The 23,770-nt window shown below is 53.5% G+C and overlaps 2 protein-coding genes across 4 annotated transcripts in view; both read left to right on the plus strand.

Annotated features, from left to right (window-relative positions):
- The first annotated feature begins 42 nt into the window (after positions 1 to 42).
- Positions 43 to 9,727, plus strand: Kptn (kaptin, actin binding protein). 2 transcript variants are annotated; one of them, XM_055615421.1, is made up of 13 exons: positions 43 to 1,316; positions 1,722 to 2,863; positions 3,200 to 3,282; positions 3,392 to 3,476; positions 3,550 to 3,604; positions 5,359 to 5,434; positions 5,547 to 5,620; positions 6,206 to 6,315; positions 6,395 to 6,472; positions 7,118 to 7,193; positions 8,165 to 8,300; positions 8,384 to 8,554; positions 9,336 to 9,727. In XM_055615421.1, exons 2-13 carry the CDS (start codon positions 2,641 to 2,643, stop codon positions 9,459 to 9,461), a joined length of 1,293 nt encoding a protein of 430 aa, XP_055471396.1. In that variant the 5' UTR covers positions 43 to 1,316; positions 1,722 to 2,640; the 3' UTR covers positions 9,462 to 9,727. The 2 variants fall into 2 exon arrangements, with proteins under 2 accessions (XP_055471396.1, XP_055471397.1); XM_055615422.1 differs by lacking the exons at positions 43 to 1,316; positions 1,722 to 2,863 and adding an exon at positions 2,882 to 2,931.
- Positions 9,728 to 11,791: 2,064 nt separating this feature from the next.
- The window catches only part of Slc8a2 (solute carrier family 8 member A2), a 17,186-nt gene continuing 5,207 nt past the window's right edge, over positions 11,792 to 23,770 (plus strand). For both annotated transcript variants that reach the window (XM_055615535.1, XM_055615536.1), the window contains exons 1-2: positions 11,792 to 12,430; positions 15,714 to 16,404. In XM_055615535.1, coding sequence (XP_055471510.1) covers positions 15,730 to 16,404 — 675 coding nt within the window. In that variant the 5' untranslated portion in view covers positions 11,792 to 12,430; positions 15,714 to 15,729. The remainder of the gene's footprint in view (positions 12,431 to 15,713; positions 16,405 to 23,770) is intronic.

Raw genomic sequence — 23,770 nt, forward strand, 5'->3', positions numbered from 1 at the left:
CCCTCCCCTTGGGCCCCGGCTGGCCTGTGGGGAGTTAGAGGTTTCTCCACCAGAGCCTCAGAGTCAGAGCTTTCTAGACGCTCTGGTCTGGCCCGTGAGGCCTATCCCCAACTCCTCTCCATCCACAATGCCAGAAGACATGGCAGAAGCTTCATACCCATTCCACCCCACAGTGGGACTGCCAGAGCTAGTCCCTGCCCTGTGGGATTGCCCTAACTGAAGCAGACCTAGTAGACAAGGTTGGCCTGCCAGACATCCTGCTCTGCTGCTCTTTCCTGCCAGTGCCCCCACAGCTTCAGTCAGTTGCTAGCTTTGAGTGGCCCTTAGCTCTGGAGAAACCTGAGGCTGGAGGCTGACAGTTGTCCACCGTGGGATTGCCAAGAAGGCTTATAAGAATCTCCCTTTTATGCCCAAGTCTGAGCCTCAGCCCTGGCTTTGCTTCCACATCACTGACCCATCTACAAGCCATGGACACACCTTGCTGCTCTGTGGCCACCCTCTGGAGTTTGAGAAGCTTCCTAAGTGGCTCAAATACACGCCAAGGTTGGAAACTGAGTGAACGTGTTTATAAGTTGCCACATGAGTCAGAAGTCAAAAAAAAAAAAAAACAAAAACAAAAACTGCACAGCCTGGAGAGATTGCTCAGTGGGTAAGAGCATGAGAATCCAACGTAAGATCCATGTGAAAAAAAACTGCTGTGGCCACACATACCTATAAGCCAGAAATTGCTGGGGCTTGGTAGCCAGAAGCCTAGAGGCGGGTTCAACAAGAGACTCCATTCAAGGCAGTAAGAGTGACAGGACAGCTGATGTCCCATCTTCCTGTGTGTGTATGTGTTCAGATGTGCATATGATACACTCATTACATGCAAATACACAAAAGCTCCAGAGGCAATCAGATGTGGTGGGGTGTACCTTTAGTTCCAGCACTTGAGAGACAGGTGGATCACTGACTTGGAGAGGCCAGCCTGGTCTACACAGAGACTCCACCTTAGCTGGTCTGTGAGCTTCCCGCTCCATCTCTGCAGGGGGTACTAGGATTACAGATGAGCACCACCTCCTCTGCCCTTCTACGTAAAGCAGCTTTATCGTCTATGCCACCTATATGGCCCATAGTGGGCAGGTTCTTAACATTTATTGAGCCGCCTTTGTGTCGGGCCATGCATTCCAGGTGCTGAGGTTTGACTAAGAATGAAGTGGCAAATCCAGGCCCTCTGAAGGCCTCGCAGTTGGGAGCACCTGGCTTCCAGCCCATCTCCATCACTGAGAGGCATTAATCCAGAGCCTGTTCTCCCTGGATCGCTCTGCGCAATTATGGTGAGTTTGTGGAGACTCTCCAAAGGCTGTGATGGTACCAGGTGCAGCCTGCGAGGACACGGTGGCCACAGGTCCTGTAGACTGTCACTGGGAGTGTTCAATAAAGCAGGTCTCATCTGCCACCAGGACCAACAGATCAAACTGATCTTTCCCTGGGATAAGAAGACACTTTACAGCCAGGCAGCGTGGTGCACACAGGGTGTAATCCCAGCACTCAGGGAGGCAGACACAGTCATGTCTCTGTAAGTTCAAGGCCAGCCTGGTCTACAAAGTGAGTCCAGGAAAGCGAAGGCTACACAGAGAAACAACAACAAAACTAATGTTTTAAAGGTGATATTGCTTAAGTATGAAGTTAATATGTATAACTCTAATACTAACTACTGCTTACTATCTCTATGGTCTTAGGGAAGTTACTCACCTCAGTTCACCTGTACAACCGATAGAGTACCTTAGGGTCAGCAAGATGGCTCAGCAGGTATAGACGCTTGCCACCCAGCCTACCTGACTTCACTCCTTGGGACCCACAATGTGGAGACAACTTACTCCCACAGTGTTCGTCGATCACGTGCTGTGCTACACATACCCATAGAGAAACATACACAAACGTTTAAAAAATAAATCGTAAGAGTACCTACTTTAGAAGGATATGCTGTGCTCTTGGCAGACAGAGGTAAGAGGACGGTCACAGGTTTGAGGCCAGCCTGATTTATAAATTACCAGTTCAGCCTTGAAGCAAGAGCCTGTCTCTGAAAGAAAAAAAGAAAAGGTATGTGCCTCAGCCTGCTTATGAGTTTTAAATAAACTGATAGATGCTAATCCAAAAAGGTTAATTAGGTTTTCTAATTCTTTTGTTGTTTGGGTGTGTTTTGTGGGGAATGAAAATATTTTTAGAAGTGCATGTGTGTGTTGGTGGGGGGGTCCCTCCTGTAGCCTGGCTGGCCTGGAAAGTGCCTGAATCCTTAAGGCTGGCCTCCAACAATGTAGCAGATCCACCTGCCTACACTTCCCCAGTGCTGGAATCACAGGCCTGCACCACCACCCCCCTATTCATGGTGCTTAGCGTTCTCCTTTTCGCATCGCTTACAAAGAGGCCAGGAGATTCCTCCATCTCCCGCACCGAGTTCTGAAAGACACTCTCCTTAGCTCTGAAATGGGAAAGGACAGAGCACGCAGGCGCCGAAAGGAAACACGGTCTGGGAGCCGGGCGCCATCTTGGTAGAGGGCAGCGCCGGCAGCTTCTTGACGTCATCATTGTGCACGAGTGGCGATTCTCTGGCAGGTTGGGGAGCAGCAGGCCAGCTGGGACCGACCGCGGAGGACCGGGATGGGGGAGGTGGCCGTGGCGGCAGGACCCTGTCCACTCCGCGAGGACAGCTTCACGCGCTTCTCGTCGCAGAGCAACGTATATGGGCTGGCGGGAGGCGCCGACGGGCGAGGGGAATTGCTGGCCGCCACTCTTAAAGGCAAGGTGTTAGGCTTCCGCTACCAAGACCTCCGACAGAAAATCCGTCCCGTGGCCAAAGAGCTGCAATTCAACTACATCCCCGGTGCGTGGCGCTGTGGTGCCGGGGCGGGACTGGAGTCTGGTGTTGAGGCTTCTAACACAAGAGTATGCGTGAGTTAGTCACTGTGGTGCGAGGTCAGGGTCAAAGCTGGTAATCATTAGGGTCCGAGGCATGGGCGGTCATGGCCTGAAAGTAGTTAGGGTCCAGAATTCCGCAAGCATAGAGATCTGGTACTCGGTGGCCAAAGGTCATGGTGATGGTGGTTAGGACTCCCGTGGACCCAAAGACTTTATACTGCAGTGGTAGGAAGTTAGAGTGACTAAGGGTGCAGGAGCGCACTTGCTGATTGGTGAACTCTGACATCTCCTCTCCCCCTAGTGGATGCTGAGATTGTCTCCATCGACACCTTCAACAAGTCACCCCCAAAGCGGGGCCTGGTTGTGGGCATCACATTCATAAAGGTACCAGAGCACCCCCACCTGTCCACACCCTCTTCCTAACTCACAGGTGATCCCCCCAAGTCTACCCCAAATGCCTCTCATCCCCCCTGAGGACAATTTCCATCCCCAGGACTCAGGAGACAAGGGCAGTCCCTTTCTTAACATTTACTGTGACTATGAGCCTGGCTCGGAGTACAACCTGGACTCCATTGCAGGTGAGTGAGGCCTGAGGGAGAGGGTGGGCGTGGCTGGTAGGTGCTGCTGAGCTCAACTTGTGTCCTTCTGCAGAGAGCTGCCTGAATTTGGAACTCCAGTTCACACCTTTCCAGCTGTGCCACACAGAGTGAGTGACCCTGGGCACCCATGCTCTCCAACCCCTTCCTTGCACTCGGAGCCTTTCACCCCATCTGGAAAATAAAAGGTTTTTAGTATAATAAGGGTTGGAAGCAGGTACTGTTATGGGTTCAAGAAGTAATGGGAATTATAGTCAGGAAGTGGGTTTCACAGGACACCAGTCTGGTTCTGAAAGTGCTTTTCAGAGTGAATGCAGCCAAGATGGCTACATGGTCACCTCTCAGCCAAATCATAACAGCAGCTAATTGAACACCCAGAACTCAACTTCAGAAGTTTTAGATCTCTAATTCCCAGACGTGGGGTGGTCCTCTAGCGTCAGGAGCCGTGAGATTCCCAGACTTAAAGGATACAGTTGGAGGCCGAGGTGCCACACAGGCAGCAGAGCACTTGCCTAGCACACAAGTTGCCCTGGGTTCCATTTGCAGCAGCACATAAACCAGTGACGGTGCTACATACTTCTAACTTCAGCACTCAGGAGTCAGAGGCAGGAGGATCAGAAAAATGAGTTCAAGGCTAACCTGGGTCACATGACACCCCGCTTCAGAAGAAAAGGAAAAGAAGGGAGACCCAGCAGTGCCTGGGAGTCCGTGGAAGGGCTTCGAAGCAGGGAGAATACGGACCATCTAAATCTTCGTGTTCTAGGATCCCAAGAATGTGGATTCTATTCCAGGGCTTCAGAACCCCTGATACAGAGACTAACAACATCTTGTTTTGTTTGTTTTGCAACTCTTTTTTTTTTCTGTCAAGGCCTAGTTAGTAAATGTTAGGGTTCCAGGGTCAGAAGTTGCTGCCACAGATGTACAATTCCGCCGCTGGAACAGCCAGCAGCAGTTGACAACGAGAATGAATGTTTGCGATGATGCCGACTGAGCGTTAGTTAGGAAGAGCACTTAGCCGCTGAGAGATATACAAATGCAGCTTCTGGTGTGTCTGTGTGCGTACACGGGTGCATACGAAAGTGTGTGCTGGTGTGCTCGTGCGGTCACACGTGCATGCCTGTATGTGCACACCTCATCGTGAAGATTCTTCTATGTTTACCTGTGTGCAAGGGGGTCCCACAGCATGTAGGTGGAGGTCAGAGAACAGCCCACAGGGGCCAGTTCTGTCCTGTGCGGAACTGCAGTCTAAATTCAGATCTTCCGGAATGGTAGCACTTGCCTTTACCTACTAAGCCATCTTACCAGCCCTTGCTGTAAGGTTTTGCAGACTCATTCTACAGTACCCTCTCCTGAAAATTCAGGCCGTTGAGGGCTCTCAGAACGCTTGCGGCTTGAGCCCCCGCAGTTTCAGAACTCCAGGGTTGGTGTACAGTCTGCAAAACACGAAGCGTGCATGTGTCTGGCATGTGAGTCTGTTCTATCAGGGTTCTTGCAAGCAAGATTTTTGTTTGTTAGTTTGGTTTGTTTGTTTGTTTGTTTGTTTGTTTGTTTTAGATAGCCTTGGCTGTCCTGGACTCAAACTCACAGAGATCCGCCTGCCTCTGCCCTCCTGAGTGCTAGGATTACAGGCATGAGCCACCATGCCTGGCTTGGTTTTGTTTCTTTGTTTTCACAAACACAGTCCAAGCTAGATGTGGGGGATACAGGTACTGGAGTTCAAAGCCATCTGTGTCTACATAGTTCAAGACCAGCCTGTGGCACCGGAAACCCTATCTCAAAATAAATTGACAGTGACATTTCTAAATCCCTGGAGGAATTGAGCCTCACTCAGGTACTAGCACATTCTAAATTTCTCTGCTTTCAGAGTCCAGGTTGGGGACCAGCTGGAGACTGTCTTTCTTCTGAGTGGGAATGACCCAGCCATTCATCTGTACAAGGAGGTGAGGTGGGCAGGCTGGGGATACTCTGCCAGGGAACCCCACAGCAGTAACGGCCTCTGTGCAGGAGGCTGCTGACTGACTGCATGTCCTGGGCTGGGTCTCGCTTCCCCAGAACGAGGGGCTACATCAGTTTGAGGAGCAGCCCGTGGAAAACCTCTTCCCAGAGCTCACAAACCTGACCAGTAGGTAGGAGGGGACCCCCGTACCTGAAGAAAGGACCAGGGCCCTGATTGCAGAGAAGCCAGAATACTTGCCATGCTCAAAGCCTAGGTTCTGTCACGTAATCTGGGGCACCACAAAATCCAGGCACCACAACCCCAGCATTCGGGTGGTAAGACAGGAGAGTCGGGAGTTCAGATCCATCCCTGAGTTTGAAGTTAGCCTAGGCTACATGAGACCCTGTCTCAACAAAAAAGAAAGAAAGAAAGAAAGAAAGAAAGAAAGAAAGAAAGAAAGAAAGAAAGAAAGAAAGAAAGAAAGAAAGAAAGAAAGAAAGAAAAGAAAGAAAAGGAAAGGGGAAAGGAAAGGAAAGGAAAGGAAAGGAAAAAAAGCAGCAGTTAGCAAGTTCAAAGGTTTCAGCTCCACCTCAAAGAAATTGATCATGGGTGGCCCCCCCCCAGAGCAAGCAGGGTGGGGCTCAGTGAGCATGTACGGTAGGGATGGCCCCCTCAGGAATCAGGCTGTAGGGCCCCAGTGCTTCAGGGAGGGCTCGGTGCTCACGGGAAGCACAGAAGAGGCTGTCTGTCCACTCGTCCATCGCCCTCCCACCAGTGTCCTCTGGCTTGATGTCCACAACCTCCCTGGCTCATCCCGGCGGCTCTCAGCTCTGGGCTGTCAGAGTGGTTATGTGCGTGTGGCTCACGTGGACCAGAGGAATCGAGGTAAGGGTCAGGCCTGGGTGGGGAGTGGGGACAGAGCCAGGCATGGGAACAGGTCCCTGAGTCCCTGCTTTCCACACAGAGATCTTGCAGACATGGACAGTCCTGCAGGATGGACCCATCTCCAGAGTGATTGTATTCAGCCTGTCGAGCCCAGAGGGTAAGCTCTTGGCTCTAGGCCTGGAGTGTGGAGTGTGGACTGCAGACTCCCTTTCCCCACCCTAAGAGTCCAGACCAGACCTCATGCTCCTGCTGGGCCCTCCCTCCACCCCAGAAGCTGGGCCACAGCTCAGACTCAGACCATTTCCATTAGTGCCCAGCCTCACCCTCCCCACTTTGGTCTAGCCTGAACTCTTCCTCTACTTTCACCTTTCCCTGTGTGCTCTAACCTTCACATCTCCTATTATATTACACTGACTTCCCCACCCCCACTCCCTTTTGGACTGACAACTGTCAGTCATGGCCTCACCCCACCCCCGGGTACCAGTTTCTTCCTATTCCTTGACCTTGGTCTGCCCTACACTGACATTCACCTTAACCTGCCCTTTGCCTTCTAAGCAGGCCCCTCCAACACCTCCCCAGTCCTCACACTGTGGTCTAACCTTAGATTTCAACTCTGATCTAACCGTTGTCTCTTCTGTTGTGTTCTACCGTTAGAAGCTAATGTCTGGCTACGGACATTTCCTAGTCTAACCCCTAGCCCTCCCTGTGAGGCCCAGTCTTGGGCCTGCATTCTTCACTGAGAGGGTAAGGAGATAGGGAAGAGCCTGTTTCCACAGACTACCAACTCCTATCTCTCCCATAGCAACCAAGGACAGCGCCCAGCAGGAAGGATACAGTCTTCTTGTGGCCAGCATGCTGGAGCCAGCGGTGGTGTACTGGTGAGGGCATCGGGGCTTCTGGGCACAGTTTAGCCTCGTGCCCATATGGTGTGGTCTAACCTTGTCACCCCTTTGGGATGGTTACAGTCAGGAGAGGTGCTGTGGTCAGGGAGGAGGTGGAACACTCACATCAGGATATGCAGAGGATTTATTAAGGGTGGGTATGTCTTCCTATCTTAAAGACACCCATACCCCTGGCATGGGTGGACTTGGGAAGGCCTGGACATGCAGTGCCTGTCAATTTCCCTGGTGTCTGAACGCCCACCATTTTGGATTTTAAACCACTTACAAATCGTGCAGTCGCAACACTAAAACAGGCAGTCAGCTTTGTACGTGTTAGAGGTGGGGGTGAGGCGGCTCTCATGAAGTCAAGGCTGCCTTCCAGTGTGGACCTAAGGATGACTCTGAACTTGCACAGCTCCCCCACCTCTGCCACCTGAGTGTTGGGACTACATGCCAAACTGAGGTGCTGGGTCAAGCCCAGGGCTTCATTCATGCTGCACTCCACCAGCCCTCACCCTCTCCCACTCCCCACCGCCCACTCAAGTCCGAGCACATACATGCACACACTTACCAGCTCCTATGAGCCAGTTCCATCCAGCTCTGGCACACTCTGGGTTGGGAGTGAAAATGTCCACGCAAGCACAGAGTTCTCCATGTGTGTGTGCTTAGAAGGAAGGGACCAGGGTGCCCGTGTCTCCAGGAGTCATCATGTGGGTGTGTGTACCCAGGAGCCCAGTGGGGCATCCAGAATGGGGTCTGCAGGAAGGACGCTTGAGGCCAGCCACCAGAATGACAGGTTGGCCTGCTGTGGGGACATCAGTGGTAGGCTCATTGAAACCAAGGTGCACAGCGTCAGAGGAGTCTGCGCCCCAGCGGGAGCCAGTCAGGCATCACCTCCAGTCTGGAACCAAAGGTGGCACAGGCCTGTCACCTGACCTTAGCTTCCCCGCTGTGTTTGGGACCCTCAGGGACCTTCTGAACAAGGGCCTGGAAGACCAGCTTCTCCTGCCCGGCAGTGACCAGTTTGACAGCGTCCTCTGTGGCCTAGTCACTGACGTGGACCTGGATGGACAGCCAGAAGTTCTGGTGGCCACCTATGGACAGGTGGGTGTTGGAGGGTGGGCCGTCGGTCACCTGTTTCCTGCAGCGGCCCTTGGCCTGTGAGACTCTGACCCCTCTCCCCACAGGAGCTGCTCTGCTATAAGTACCGAGGACCGCCCGAGGCCAACAGAGGCTTCTGCCTGCTGTGGCGCAGGACCTTTGCCAGCCCGCTGCTGGCCATGGCCCATGTGGACCTGACCGGGGATGGGCTTCGGGAGCTGGCTGTGGTCTCGCTGAAAGGGGTGCACGTCCTCCAGGTATCAGGCCTGCTGGGCTGCGGCAGAAGCTGCCACTCCCTGGGGAACCTTGCCAGGGATGGTGGGAGGAAGGTTGGAAACAGGGCAGCGGCCTGAGCCCAGGCTAGTTGCCCAGCTCAGGCATGGTGTCTTGCCTTTAGGAGGGAGTAGCTTGGTCTTGGGGGGGACTCTCAGCCAGGAGAATGCCACCCAGTGGCATTCATCAGGGAGGTATCAGTCTGGTAAAGCAGAGGTGGATGTCGTGGAGTTTTAAATCTCATTTAGTGTGTGTGTGTGTGTGTGTGTGTGTGTGTGTGTGTGTGTGTGTGTATAAGGCCAGGGAGGATTTGAGGTGTGTGTGTGTGTGTGTGTGTGTGTGTGTGTGTGTGTCCGTGTGTCCAGGGAGGATTTCAGGGTGTGTGTAGTTTGTCATCTTGTGCCATCTCTGTCTCTTCCACTGACTACTTTTGCATTCCTTCCTTCTGTCTGTCCTTCCACTTATTTGTGGGTGTGGTGCTTCACATCAGACTCACTCACTGCGCTGTTATGCCCCAGCCTCTGGGTGTGTGAGGCAGGGTCACTAGCCAAAGCTGTCCCACATTCTACAGTCCTGTGTCGGCCCCCACACCATACTCAGCACTGCTAGTGATTTGATCCCAGCTTCACTTCTCTCCACTTGGTCTAAGCTCCGAGCCACCCCCAAGTCTGGCTTCTGTTTGGGAGACCCATGCTCACCCCTGTGTAGGTGTGTCTGCCCTCCCTGTGTGGCCTAACATGGGCCCCTCCTCTTCTGCCTCCACAGCATAGCCTGATCCAGGCCTCTAAGCTGGTCTTGACCCGGCTTCGTCGGCGAGTGGAACAGAGGAAACAGCAGCAGGGCCTTGGGGACAGGGCGGGTCCCAGGCCTGAGGAGCTCCCAGCCTCCTGAGCACTCCCTCTTCCCACATCGGTCATCGATTGGGTGAGGGAAGCATCTCAGAAGAGGCGTGCTTCCTTTGGACTCCCCCAGAAGGGGCATGCTGGGAGTCCCTGCCTGTCCCTCCCACCCCCGTGCTGCTTGACCCTGGCTGACCACTCCTGCCTGAGCCATTTGCAAAGGGGTGTTCTCAGCAGCCACCTGCTATCCCATCAGGTGCTGGGCCATTGACAACTGTTCATGCCCACAGAGCAACAAAGCTGTCCTAGTTCTCTTCATTGCCTTTGTCTGGCAAGCGTCTGTTCAGTACTTCCTGTATGCCAGTTCTCCAGTGCTGACTTCACTCCTGAAGAGCTGAGGGTGGGGGACTCCACAGAGAGGCCAAGGAAATTACAGTTGTGGGGAGGGGGGGTGGTTGAGAGCTATGGAGCCTTTACCCGCTCTGGTGAGCTAAACTCAGCAAGTACGGTGCCAGACAATGCCACCGAAGCCAGAGGCTTGGGGTCCACTATCTCCACCTGGGATGAATAAGGAGCCACAGATGAAGGGCGGGTGAGAACCCAGCAGGAGGGTCTTCAGGCTCTGGTGGGGCCCAGGAGACCCATGGAGGCTAAGGGAGTCTTTGGGGCTAGAGGATCTCCAGTGGAACTAGTGAGGGGTCTTCATGTTCCTTCAGCTCAAAAGTGGAAGTGATCATGTTACTGGTCCAGTGAGGGGAACGGAGGGAGTCTGCAGAGAAGTGCGCAGACTGGACAAGGCCCAGGGTGGCGGACAGTAATTGAACATAGATTCTGTTGGGGTGGTCAAAGCTGGATTGGGGCACAGAGGCCCCAGGAGTCACTGCTGACATGGATATTGGGTACAGCTCAGCTACACAGCGGAGGAGGTGGGAGAGGAGCAAGTGCCATCCTATGGCCCAGAGGAAGGTAGCCAAACAGGAAGTGTTTCCTCCCCAACCCCTGAGCAGGAAGAGGATTGGAGACAGTGTGGTTGGGTTTCAGACGGAATCCGGGCTGGGATTGGGGCTGGGGTAGGACACCTTCCTTGGCAGTTACGTGTTTGTTGGGTTGGGTAGGCACCAGTTGCTCCTGCTAGGGTGTGGCTGCCTCCCTCACTGAGAAAGTGCAGGGCCTGGGGAGACCAGAAGCCAACTTCCCAGGCTCCAACCTCTAAAGAAGCCAGGCCTAGGCGTGGGAAGCCACCGGGAGCTGGAACCTCCACCTGGCAGCAGGCCCGAGGGTGTCCCTCCAGAGCTGGCAGTGGACACAGCCACTGGCAGGGGCAGCCTTCTCTGCCGCCTTTCACCGTTTTGTGCTCAGCACCCAGCACCCAGGATGTGGAGGGAGGGAACCTGGAGCAGGGTTTGTCCTGAGGCCGTGGATGGTGAGAGGTTGCAGTGCATCCTGAGGAAGTGTGTGTGCATGCACCTGCCGCTGTGCAGGCTCGAGTGTGTGCAGTAGTCGTAGCCACCTGTAGCTTCAGAATCCCAGGACACTTGGCTTTGCAGTTTGAGGGGGACTTGAGATGGGGTGTTACACAGCTCAGGCTGGCCTGGAGCCATGGGTGAGTTCAGCCCCTGAGCCACTCCCACCTCTTGGCTGTTGGGGTGCAGGCATGCTGCACCACACCTGGTTTACGTAGTCCTGAGGCCGGAATCCAGGCTCAGAGCACGAGTCTACCCACTGGTCCACGTTCAACCGCCACCCCGCAACTGGCTCTGAGGATGGCGTGGAACTCAGCCATCCTCCTGCCTCATCCTCCTGCGTGCAGGGCTCACACACGTGTGCCACCACTCCAGGTTTTGATCCTTCCTACCTTGTCAGCCCAGAGGCAGGGTAGCATTCAGAGCCTGCTGCCTTAGTTTCCCCATCTCCCAGGGTGGGGAATGAGACCCTTGGCGAGGCAGGCGCTGTAGGAGCGGTTCCCGTCCTACCTGGTGGCAGCTCCCTGCCTTCTGAGGTCCTCTGAGCAGGCTTCGCCTGTGAACTTGGAAAGGACTGCCGCCTTCCATTCCTGCCCTCCCCCTCCCCCCAGGTCTGCCAGCCTGTGGCTATTTGTAGCGATGACTGCATCTCTGGGCCCTTGTATGGACAGGATGCTGCCGGTGCATGATGGGGGACGGGAAGGATGCCCTGACAGGTGCACGCACGTACACCCTGTGCCGCTGTCCCTGGCCTCTGGTGCTGAACCCGAGACTAGGGCAACCTGCGGCCCCGACCCTGCCAGGCCCCTCCCCCGCTCCCTAGCTTCCTTGGCCACGCCCCTTCCCGGGCCCCTCCCTCTTGCTCTTTTGCAAGGTCTCCTCCCAGTTTGTGGCCCCGCCCCCAGCTCCCATGGCCACGCCTTCTCCTTTTGGCTCTTCCTTCAGCGGGTTCCCTAGCCTGAGCTCCCAGGCTCTCCCCTGGCTCCTCCCACTTTTCCTTCGGCCTCTCTTTTTCCTCCTGCTGGTCCTTTCCCAGCCTCCCCTGTGCCCACCCTCTCTTCTCCTTCAGCCCCTCCCTCCTCCAGTCTGTCCCTGTCCTCCAGCCCACAACTATCCTGTTCCCACTCCACCCTTCCTTAATTTCTTCCCTCCCACCTCCTGGTGCTCCTTTCCCCTGCTCACTTGTCTCACCCCCTCCCCACAGCAGCTTAGCCCCTCTTCACGGCTGACTCCCCCCGCCCCTGGTTCCCGTCCCCGCCCCTCCGCGGGCCGCCTCCCTCCTCCCAAGCTGTACCCAGTACCTCTCCAGTCTAGCCCCCTCCCCGGGGCTCCTCTCTTCGCTACCCCGCCCCCCGCCCCTAGTTCCTCTGTCCCCGCCCCCTCTGTTGGGCTCCGCCTTCCCCGTCCCTCCCGGGTTCCCCTCCTCGCATCCCCTCTCCTCCCTCCTCCCTGCTCTCCCTCAGTCCCCGGCTTCTCTCCCTTCCTCTCCCTCTCCTCCTCGGGCGGAGGCGCCCACCACCGCGGGGGCCCAACGGGGACCGGCCGGGCAGCAAGGCAGGTAAGAGCCCAGCGCGGTCGCCCGGAGCCCCCGGGGCTGCGGGAACCCAGGCTGCGCCGCGTCGTCAAGTGCGGGGGCTTCCTGAGCCCTGGCTCCAAGTCCTGGCTGCCCCGCTTTCACCGTGCGCCATGTGTGTGGTGTGTGTCTGTCTGTCCGTCTCCGGGTCTCTGTCTCTCCCTTCTCCCTTTTCCTGCAGCCAATTCACACCCACACACCTCTGTCTCCGCCCCTGATGCACGGGGACCTGGAGGAGGCCGATCCCCCGCAGTGTGGACTCCTCCAAGGGCCTGGAGTGCCCCCAAATCCTCCTCACCCCTCCTTAGCCCAGGTTGCCCTGTTTTCCCAACCCTGACATTCTGAGGCTGGTCCTGCCTGCAGCCTAACCTGTGTAGTATATACCATTAGACCAGTCCTTCCAAAGTCTAACTCCCATTCCTCTCCCTGTTTGTCCATTCATTCTTCGCACAACTCTGAGACACTTTCCTACTCCTGGGCACTGCTCTAAGGTCAGGCTAGACAGTCCTTCTCACTTCCATTTCTCCAGCCTCACACCTGCTTCACCGGAGGTTGTGTGGGAAAGCAGCCGCCTCCTGGGGGCTCTGCAGAGGGGCTCAGCTGACGTTTTCCTTCCCCGGTTAAGTGGGCGAGAAGCTGGCCAACACCTGGGCCGGAGCTGGGGTGAGCTTTCACATGCTCACAAGACTCCCGCCCTGTGTGTCAGGCGCGTGGGGATTCCAGATGGCTTAAAAGATCACTGGGTTAGGAACCCAACGCCTTACCACCACATCTCTGCTCTGCCTCTGGCTGGGCCAAGTCCTCTCTCCCCCTACTGGCCTCAGTTTCCCTGTCTGCAGTCGCAACTCTGTGTGGTGGGGGCCCTGTGTGGTTGATGGAGGGAGAGACGGTTGCTTGTGCTCTGTGTTCTGTGTCCCACTCTACGATGCACTCAGCCCTCAGCAGTCAGGATACACCTCAGTCCTCACCCTGCCACGGCTTCCTTGATGGACCCCACAGAAGGGTCCCACCTGGATTTCCAGAATCCCCTAGAGGCAGGCAAGGCAGAGCTGGCTAGCAGCCCACGAGGTTGGGGGAGTGATGGCCTTGAAGATTCCACCACCTCCGAGCCCAGAGAGGATGCTACCATCTGCCCTGTGGGCCTCTCCTGGACTCAACCTGATCCTTTCGCTGTTGCGTCTACACCCAGATTAGCTTTCAAGGCTGGAGGAGGAAGCCTGGAGCACAAAGTGTGGCTGCCCCAGCCACAGGCAGACAGTGCTCAGGCCTCTAGTCCATGTGTTTCCCAAATATTTATCTAGTGCTTTCTCTCCTGGGTCTTTTAAGTCCTGGAAGGGAGGGGGAGTCTGGGTGACAGCGAAAGGGATTAAACAGACTGGATGACCTCGCCCCTGGGCAGGCAGACACTAGCCCACTGATCCTGCTCTTCTTGGAGAGCTGCAGCTGGAGCGACAATTGACTAGACTTGAGATAGGACTTCCCAGGTCTCCCCCTCCCCAAAAGAGGCAGTTAGATGTACTAGATCGATTCTTGGCTTTCAGGGTCTTCCCTGTTTCTCCCAAAAGCCAAGGAGGGAGGAGGCAGAAGTGAAGCGAAGTCTGCTTAGGATCCTGGTGGGTTCGTAATTATGCCTGAGTGTTTGCTAATAAAGGGCTGCTAATTAGATATATCATTAGGGGCTTGTCTAGGGGGCTAACTGTGCAATGGCTCTTTAAGAATCACCCCTCTCCCTGCCCCTCCACACACACACACACACACACACACACACACACATGCTGATCACTCCTTTTGGGGAACTTCTGGCAACATGCTGCCTCCCTCCCACAGAGAAGCCCGTTCCTGATCTGTGGGTGTGAGCTGAGGGCAGGCGGTGGGTTAGACTTTCAGAGGAACTTTCAGACTGACATGGAAGGTGGAGATTCCTAGAGACACCCCCAAGGCATCTCTTAAGAGGGCAGCAGGCTCAGATGACAGTTCCCCTGGCCCGCCTTTTCTCTCTGTGGGTTACCATAGCAACATGAGGGCGGGGCCGGGAGCTCAGACCTTGGGCACCTTCTGGCAAGAGTGGAAGCCCAACCTGCTTCACTTCTCTGAGCTGTGATCCTTCACTCTGTGAACTGAGTGAAAGACTCCTCCCCAGAGGCCGGGGATGTCATCTCTCGAGGACAGTCAGGGAAAGTGACACCCGAATGAGCCCCAAGGCGGAGAGAAACTTGCATGGTGTGTGCAAGGACCAGCAGAGGGTAGAATGCTGGACCGGAGAGGGAGAGGCTGTTCAGGGAAGGGAGGGGACCACAGTCCTCAGTAGAGCTGTGGAATGTTCTGGAAAGAGGATGGCTGGAAGCTCGTGTATGCTTATTCTTTATTACCATGTGCACATGTAAGGTCAGAGGACAGCTTCGTAAGGGTTAGTTCTGTCTTCACACCTCTTCTTTGGCCATGGCACACTCAACCCCTCCCCCCAAATACATAAAATGTAATAAAACATAAACACAGAAAGTAAAAAATAAACACTCGGACCCAGAACCTACCACAGCCCCATCAAGAGCCACATGGAGCTGACAAGAATTTCCTGGCAGAGTCCTGACCGCCAGCTCCAGGCTCACACAGCCTGCATCCTTCACTCAGCCCCAGGTCTCAGGACCTGGCTCTTACATGTCATGACATACAGCCACCACCACCCCTGCTTAGGGCAGTATGCTACTCCGTTACTGTCTCTGCATCCAGTTGTTGAGAGGCCTCCAAGTTGTTTCAAGGTTGGCTCTGCTATAGACAAAGCTGCCATGGATGTTCTTCTGGGGGCCTTTTGGGAAGACGGGTTTATAATTCTGTCCCAGGAACATCGCTGCTGAGGCATAGAGTGTGTGGTGGTTGGCCACAGGCTCCCAAGGCATTTTGACTAATTTCTGCTTCCAGCATTTTACAAGCCCCTCTGCCCTGGGCTTTCCTGTGTCTTTTTCTCTGGGTGTCTGTGTGGTGATCTCTTTGTTTCCCTGAGTCTCTTTACCTCCTTTGCTGGTTCCCAGCTCACCCTTGTCTTGTAGCCTAACAAACTGGAACTTTATTGTTTGGCAGTGCTGGTAGTGAAACTCAGGGCTTTCTGCATGCTAGGCACAAGGTCTATCAGTGAGCCACACCCCAGCCCCTCACTGGGGAATTCTAGGCAGGGGCTCCACCACTGAGCCACACCCCCCGGGCCATACTGTGCCTTTTGAGTGACAGGAGGACATGTGATCCGCTCACTTTGATCTCCTGCTCCTCCCCCCAGGACCCCACCACCCCCCATGGCTCCCTTGGCCTTGGTGGGGGTTGTGCTCCTCCTGGGGACACCCCACTGCGTGGGGGAAGCCACTCCGACCCCTTCCCTGCCGCCTCCCCCAGCTAACGACAGCGATGCCAGCCCAGGCGGCTGCCAAGGCTCCTACCGCTGCCAACCGGGGGTGCTGCTGCCTGTGTGGGAACCCGATGACCCGTCACTGGGGGACAAGGCTGCCCGGGCCGTGGTGTACTTTGTGGCCATGGTCTACATGTTCCTGGGTGTGTCCATCATCGCCGACCGCTTTATGGCGTCCATCGAGGTCATCACGTCCAAGGAGAAGGAGATCACCATCACCAAGGCCAACGGGGAGACCAGCGTGGGCACTGTGCGCATCTGGAATGAGACAGTGTCCAACCTCACACTCATGGCGCTGGGCTCCTCCGCGCCTGAGATTCTGCTGTCTGTCATCGAGGTCTGTGGCCACAACTTCCAGGCGGGGGAGCTGGGCCCAGGCACCATCGTGGGCAGCGCCGCCTTCAACATGTTTGTGGTCATTGCCGTGTGCGTGTATGTCATCCCAGCCGGCGAGAGCCGCAAGATCAAACACCTGAGGGTCTTCTTCGTCACCGCCTCCTGGAGCATCTTCGCCTACGTCTGGCTTTATCTCATTCTAGCAGTTTTCTCCCCGGGCGTGGTCCAGGTGAGTAGAGGCCCGCACCCCAGGGACGTGGCTTGGAATGTCTGTGCTTGTATATGTATGCGCGTTCGTGTGTGCGCATGCGTGCGTGCGAGCATGCGTGCGTGTGTGTGTGTGTGTGCGCGTGTGTGTGTGTGTGTACTCATGTGTGTCTGTGGGCATGTGTGTGTATGTGCCTGTGCGTGTGTGTTAGCAGAACCACCAGCTGTGCCAGTCGCTCTCTGCACCAGAGGGCTGAGCCAAAAGAAGCAAGTCAGGAATGCAGGTGCAAGAGAGAGCGCTGTGTGCACACGGAAGGTAATTCCCGGGGCCACGCATGGGCTAACGGAGCCCCAGGTCCGTGTAAAACACGCCTCAGCTGGCCACAGGGGCACCTGAGAGCGCTCTGTTTGCATAATTTATTTCTGACTTTGCAATATGACATCTCTATTTGCATAATTCACACTACACTTGCATAGGCCAGCCTCCCGTGTTCTGACGGCACAAATCAATTTGTGTAACTCCGTGCATTTACATAATATATCCACGGACTGGCATCTGTGGTACCCTAATCTGCATAATTTGTCTCTCCGTAGGGCAGAGAGACAGGGCAGTTTGCACAGTTCATTCATTATTCATCTCAGTTCAGACAGTGTAGTTCATACTCCCGTCCGGCTGGCAGAGACACCAGCACAGGCCGGTGTCCACTTTCCATAATTTATTTCCACACCGAGACAAATTTGAATCTCACAGCTGCCCGGCTCACACCGCGACTCCCACAGTCCTCCATCTCTCCCCCGTCCAGCGTCTTCACCTGTACTCCTGCCTGTCCTCAGCTTCCTTCACAGCATTTGGTTAATTTATTTCCCACAAGTCTAAGTCTGCTGCCTCTATTTGCATAATTTATTCATGGGTCTGGCCTAATTCGTTCACGCACATGCATAATTTATTTGTGGTGCCCAAGACACTCATTCACACTGTGTGTGATCTGCTAACTCCTGTCACTTAATAGATCCTGCTATAAGAGGAGCCTCGATATAAAAGAGCTTTAGGGTTGACATCAAAGTGGAGACAAGAGGGTTTCTCTGGGCATGGGGGCTTATGCCTGTGATCCCGGCACTAGGAAAGATGAGGCAGGAGGATTGCTGTAAATTCGAGTTCAGCCTGAGTAACACAGTGAGGATGTGGAGTGGAGACGTAGCTAAGGGTGAATGAAGTACTTCCTAGCACCCATGAAGAACTCTTGGATTCTATCCCCAGTACAGGAAGGAAGGGAGGGAAGGAAGAGCAAGAGAGAAAAAAGATACTACAGGCTCAGAGCATTTGCACCTGAGCCATGGCTGTAACCCTGAGCTTCCTAGCGGCCCTGGTGATGGGGCATCAGACAGTTTGTAGGTTCTCTTAAAAAGGACAGCATCCTGGGTTAGGGTCCAAAATAGGCTGTGTGAGTGTGTGGGGTGTGGGTTGTCATGTGAGTGTACTCGTGTGCAGGCACAGAGCTCAGTGCCAAGGGGCTTCCTCAGGTGCTCTTCACCTTATTTTTTGAGTCAGGGTCTCTCTGTGAACCTAGAGATCATTGATTGGCTAGACTGCCCGGCCCCCAAGCAGGGGTCCTTCTATCTCCACCTCCTCAGCACTGGGGCTACAGATATGATCTGTATTTTAGCTGAGGTCCTGAGGTTCAGACCCGGGTCCTCATGCCTGCACGACAACCACTTTACCCAATAAGCCACCTCCCCATATATAGTAGAGAGGGAGCTGTGAGGAAATTTTGACACTGTAGGTGAGAGGTAGGGAGGAGCAGAGTGGGGGAGACTGAGCTGGTTGTGACCTAGAGGGTAGAGGGAAGATGGAGGACACCACAGCCCCAGATGGAGACGCGGTGACTGGAGTCCCTCCAGGGGCATCAGGGAGACTCAGAAAGACCAGCCTCGGTCCAGATGCTCCCACAAATGATATGCGACTTTAGGCAAGGCCCGTTCCCTCTCTGGGCTTCCATTTTCACATCTGAACTATGACAAACGAATATCCTAAGTCACCATAATAAAGAGGTTTGGAAGCCAGGTGTGGTGCCACACGCCTTTAATCCCAACCCTGCCATACAGGCAGGCAGATCTCTGTGAGTTTGAGGCCAGCCTGGTTTACAAAGCAAGGCCAAGACAGCCAGGACTACACAGAGAAACCCTGTTTCGGGAGGAAAACAGAAAAGGAAGAAAGTGGCTTACAGACCCTGGAGCCGGGGGCCTGGGCTCACACCCACCCTCTGCTAAGCCACACTTCGTGACCGTGAACACTTCCTTTGGGAACTCTGCCCCACTTGGGCTTTCCAGTGCTGCGTTCTCAGGGCTGCCTTGAGGACAACTTTGACCAGTGTCTCGAGGCAGTGTCTGGACAGAGTAAACCCAGTTGTGCTTCCCACGAGTGAAGTCACTGATGCAACTGACTTCTCCACAAGTCAGCATTTAGTGCACACTGGTAGGCTGGGGTGTCTCACAGGACCAAGCAAGTGTCTGTGTGTGCTGTGGCACAGCTATCCCGTACAGGGGAGCCTTGCACAGGGGCCTGTGTGCATGAAGAGAAAGAAAACTGAGACACCATGCCGTGTAAGAGGCAGAGGCAGAAGAGCCCGGAAGTTAAACACTCCTGCTAAATCATGCAGGAAAATAGGAAAGACATATAGCAGGTTTGAGCATGCACACCTATGATCCCAGCACTCGGGAAGATCAGGAGTTCAAAGCCAGCCTGGGCTAGGTGACACCATTTTTTAACAACCAAACAAAAATCAGAATTGAACCCTGTGCTCCAATGGCCATAAATAGCATCTTTAGGGACAGGAGTGCCAATGTCCAGAGGGGATGGTGCCCATTCCCTATGGTATGGGACTGTCCCCTAGAGGTGCCATCCTAGTCGGGGAGGAGGATGTCACAATCATACCCTCCCCCCAGCTAGGAGGGTGCCCTAAGGTTTCCCACGACACCTACCAAGGACACCCTGGCTCCTGGGGGTTGACTAGAAAAGGCCTCAGTCCAGGTCCTGTCATCACACCTGTTGACAGTGGCAGTTCCACAGGGTGAGAACCTTCCAGAATGACGTTTTCCTTGTGTTTATTTATACTTGTTATTAGTTATCATACTTATATTTATACAGGAGGGGAATGAAGTGGGAAAGGCTGGGGCTTTCTGTTGAAGATGGCTCAGTGGGTAAAGGCACTTGTGGCCAAACCTGATGGTCTGGCTTCCACACCCCCTTCCATGCCACAACAGTAAATAAGTAATGTTAATTTTAAAAACCCTCTTTCTCACACACATCCGTGAGGAACTTGAGACCACCTGATCTTCCGTCTTTTCCTCTTTACCTTTAATGAGAAAGATGGCGTTATGGGTATTTATGTGAAAGCCTTCAGGGTTGCAGAGATGGATTAGCAGTGAGGATTGCCTGCTGCTCTTGCAGAGGAACTGAGATGGGTTCCTATCACCCAAAATCTGTGGCTCAGAACTGTTCGTAAGTCCAGTTGTGGGGGATTTGATACCCTTTTCTGGGCCTCCTTAGGCAACTACACAGCCTCTCTCCCTGTCTCTGTCTCTCTCAATTAAAAATAAAGTAAATCTTTAAAAAAAAAAATAGGAAGAAAAGAAAATCTTCAAGACCAGCTGGCAAATGTTGTTGGATATTGCCTGAGTGTGTCCAAAGGACAGACAGGCTGAGTCTATGCTATTAGCCAGCCTAAGACCATTGGAATAATGATGATACTGAACAGAGAATACTTTTGTCACTTTTTCCTCTTCTTTTTCTTTTTGTTTTTTTCCATACAGTGTCTCTCTGTATAGCCCTGTCTTAAAACTCTCTCTGTAGACCAAGGTGGCCTTGAGCTCAGAGACCCACCTGCCTTTGCCCCCTGAGAGGGTTAGGGTTATAGGCGGGCACCACCACACTCAGCTCATACTGGAGACTGAAGCTAGGGCCTTGCCCTGGCTTGATGCCACTGAGCTGTGCCCCCAATGCTTCAATGGTAGATTCTAGGCAAGCATGCCACCATGAAACTCTGTTCTTTCTTTCTCTTTCTTTCTTTGGATTTATTTATTTTAATGGATGTATATGAGTGTTTTGGTGCATTTGTACACCACGTGTGCCTGCTGCCTGTAGAAGCTAGAAGAGCATCCATGGAGCTGGAATTATGGATGGTTGCAAACCTCCATGTGGGTGCTGGGAACTGAACTCAGGTCCTCTGGAAGAAGAGCCAGTGCTCTTAACCACTGAGCTATCATTCCAGCTCCATCCATTCCTTGCTTAAAACCTAAAAATAGAATATATAGATTGAGACAAAGTCTTACTGTGTAGTGTTGGCTTGTCTTGAACTTGCAGAGATCAGTCTGCCTCTGCCTCTGCCTCCCCAGAGCTAGAGGCATGTACCACCATACCTGGCTAAAGCCTTCTAAAACTCATTATTTATTTGTGCAGGGGGGTGCACGGGTACACAGTAGAAGGCAGGAGATGACTCGAAAGAATTGGACCTCTCCTACTGTGTGGGTCCTCGGAACCAACCTCTGGGCATCAGGCTTGGTAGCAGGTGCCTTTACCCACTGGACTGTCTGAGGAAAGATTTCACCACATTTCCCAAGTTAGCCTAGAACTTGCTATCCTCCTGCCTCCACCTCCCAAGTTGCTACAACCACCAAATTGTGCCACCATGAGCAGATAATTTCACCGCTTGAGTGTCTCCCATGCCAGGAGCTGGCAGTGCTGAGTGCCGGGGACACGCGTGTCAGCTGGAGCTTAGAGGTGGCCCTCACTGATTGGCTGCTGGCTTTCCTCAGAGCTGATGGCATGGTGCAGCCTCTGAGGAACAGGAAGTAAATGATTGCTGCAGATCCAGAGCTTCAGGAAATGAACTTTCAGAATGAGACTTGCCCATCAGAGCCGCTCAAACTCAGGAAGGAGAATCTGGCTGGAGCTGTGGTCTGGGGAGATGGAAGGGTTGTGGTGATCATTCCCGGGTGAGGGGAGGAGGAGAGCAATAGGGTGGGGGGGGGGGCAGGAAGAGATGCAGACTCCGACCCTCATAAGCCTGGTCCACAAGTGGGGACATACGTCCCCTGGTTGTCCCTAAGAATGTCTCAGTGTCTAGCACATGCTTAGCAAGGTGTAGCTCTCGGCAGGCAGATGGAGTGAGACCGGCAGAGAACACAGGCACACAGGGCCATTTGGAGAAACACACTTGCTGAGAGGACAGAGGAGAAAAACTCTGAAGACTCTTCAAGGGATAGGTGTCTACAAAAAAGTTTAAAAAAATAATGGCACAGAGACAACAGGACCTAGGTAATAAGAACAAGTTGGAGGGAGAAGAGAGGGAAGATTAAAACACCAGCTTGGGGACAGGAGCAGAGGGAAGTGACGGCCAGAGAGGCAGAGATGAAGAGTTAGGCAGACTGAGGATGGCATGAGGTGGGGAAAGGAGACGGTACAGGAGAAGGGGTGGCTAACGGGGACATAGAAGTAGGAATGAGTATCAATGGGGAAAGGGCTGTCTGGCTGTGTACACACTTGGGTTGGTAAATGTATGGATGAAGGAAGGATACGTAGGTAGGTGTGTGAGTTGACAGGAATAGCTGGATGATAGAAGTTTGTGTAGAAGGAGGATGGATGATTTGGAGCATGGGTCAGTAAAGGGTGGATGGATGGGGGTGGGGTGGGGTGGATATATGGATGGATAGATGCATGGATGGGATGGGATGGATGGATGGATGGATGGATGGATGGATGGATGGATGGAAGACAGATGGACAATGGATGGTCTATTAGTGAGAAAGGGATAGTTAACTTACTGTCTTTTTGTAAAGATTTATTTATTTATCTGGTGTGCTCTGTTTTCATGCACACCAGAAGAGGGAGTCAGATTCCAATACAGATGCTTTTGAGACACCATGTGGTTGATAGAAATTGAACTTAGCACCTCTGGAAGAACAGCCAGTGCTGAGCCATCTCTCCAGCCCACTTTTTTGTTTGTTTGGTTGGTTGGTTTTGTTTGTTTGTTTGTTTGGTTGGTTGGTTGGTTTTCAATTTACATATTTATTATTTATACAGTGTTCTGCCTGCATGTGTGCCTGCATGCCAGAAGGGGACACCAGATCTCATTATAGACGGTTGTGAGCCACCATGTGGTTGCTGGAAATTGAACTCAGGACCTCTGGAAGAACAGCCAGTGCTCTAGATCTCTGAGCCATCTCTCCAGCACCTTAACTTACTGTCTTAGTTATTGTACTTTTGCTGTGAAGAGACACCACGACCAAGGCAATGAAAGAAAATATTTAGTTGGGGGCTTGTTTTAAAGCCTCATTGCCCACCCTCAGTGACATACCTTCTCTAGCGGGACCACACCTCCTAATCTTACCCAAACACTCCCACTAACTGGGGACCAAACATTCAAACATATGAGCCTATGAGGGCCATTCTTGTTTAAATCACCACACTTCCACTTCCAAATCAGCCCATCACCAAAGGAAGTCAGGGGAGGAGCTCAAGGCGGGAGCTGATACAGAGGGTATGGAGGAGTACTGCCTACTGCCTGCTCTCCCTGGCTTGCTCAGTTTATTTTCTTACACACCCCAGGACCACCTACCCAGAAGAGCCCCCACAAATATGGGCTAGGTCATCCCACATCAATTACCGACTAAGAAACTGCATAAAAAGTTTGCCCATAGGCCATGGCTGGAGAATCTTCTCAATTGAGGTTTCCTCTTCCCAAAGGACTCTAGATTTCACCAAGTTGGTATAAAACCAGCTAGTACAGATGGGGTTAATGAGTAGGTGGGTAGAAGTATGAGTGACACATGGATGGATGAATGTATGTATGGGTGGATGGTTGAGTGGGTGGGTGGATGGGTGGATACATGGATGGTGGATGGATGGATAGATGGAATGGATGGATGGGTGGGTGGGTGGGTGGGTGGATGGATACATGGGTGGATACATGGATGGTTGATGGATGGATGGATGGGTAAATGGGTAATTGGACACATGGATGGATAAGGGGGTGAATGGATATATGGATGGATGGAATGGATGGATGGATACATGGATGGTTGATGGATGGGTGGGTGGATGGGTAAGTAGGTGGATGGATGGATATATGGATGGATGGATGGATGACACGTGGATAGATGGACACATGGATGGATGGATGGACACATGGATAGATGGATGGGTGGGTGGACGGATGGATGGATGGATGGGTGGACACATGGATAGATGGACACATGGATGGATGGATGGATGGATGGATGGACACATGGATAGATGGATGGGTGGGTGGACGGATGGATGGATGGATGGATGGGTGGACACATGGATAGATGGATGGGTGGGTGGATGGATGGATGGATGGATGGACACA

This window comes from Psammomys obesus, unplaced genomic scaffold, assembly GCF_907164565.1.
Source record: "Psammomys obesus unplaced genomic scaffold, mPsaObe1.curated_primary_1811, whole genome shotgun sequence".
NCBI lineage: Eukaryota > Metazoa > Chordata > Mammalia > Rodentia > Muridae > Psammomys > Psammomys obesus.

What these genes read in the sequence shown, in the direction of transcription:
- Kptn (XM_055615421.1), top strand. Translation starts at nt 2,641, where the DNA reads ATGGGGGAGGTGGCCGTGGCGGCAGGACCCTGTCCACTCCGCGAGGAC. An exon ending in CCATTCATCTGTACAAGGAG is followed by an intron (nt 5,435 to 5,546) that starts GTGAGGTGGGCA and finishes TCGCTTCCCCAG; the next exon opens with AACGAGGGGCTACATCAGTT. An exon ending in CAGCCTGTCGAGCCCAGAGG is followed by an intron (nt 6,473 to 7,117) that starts GTAAGCTCTTGG and finishes TCTCTCCCATAG; the next exon opens with CAACCAAGGACAGCGCCCAG.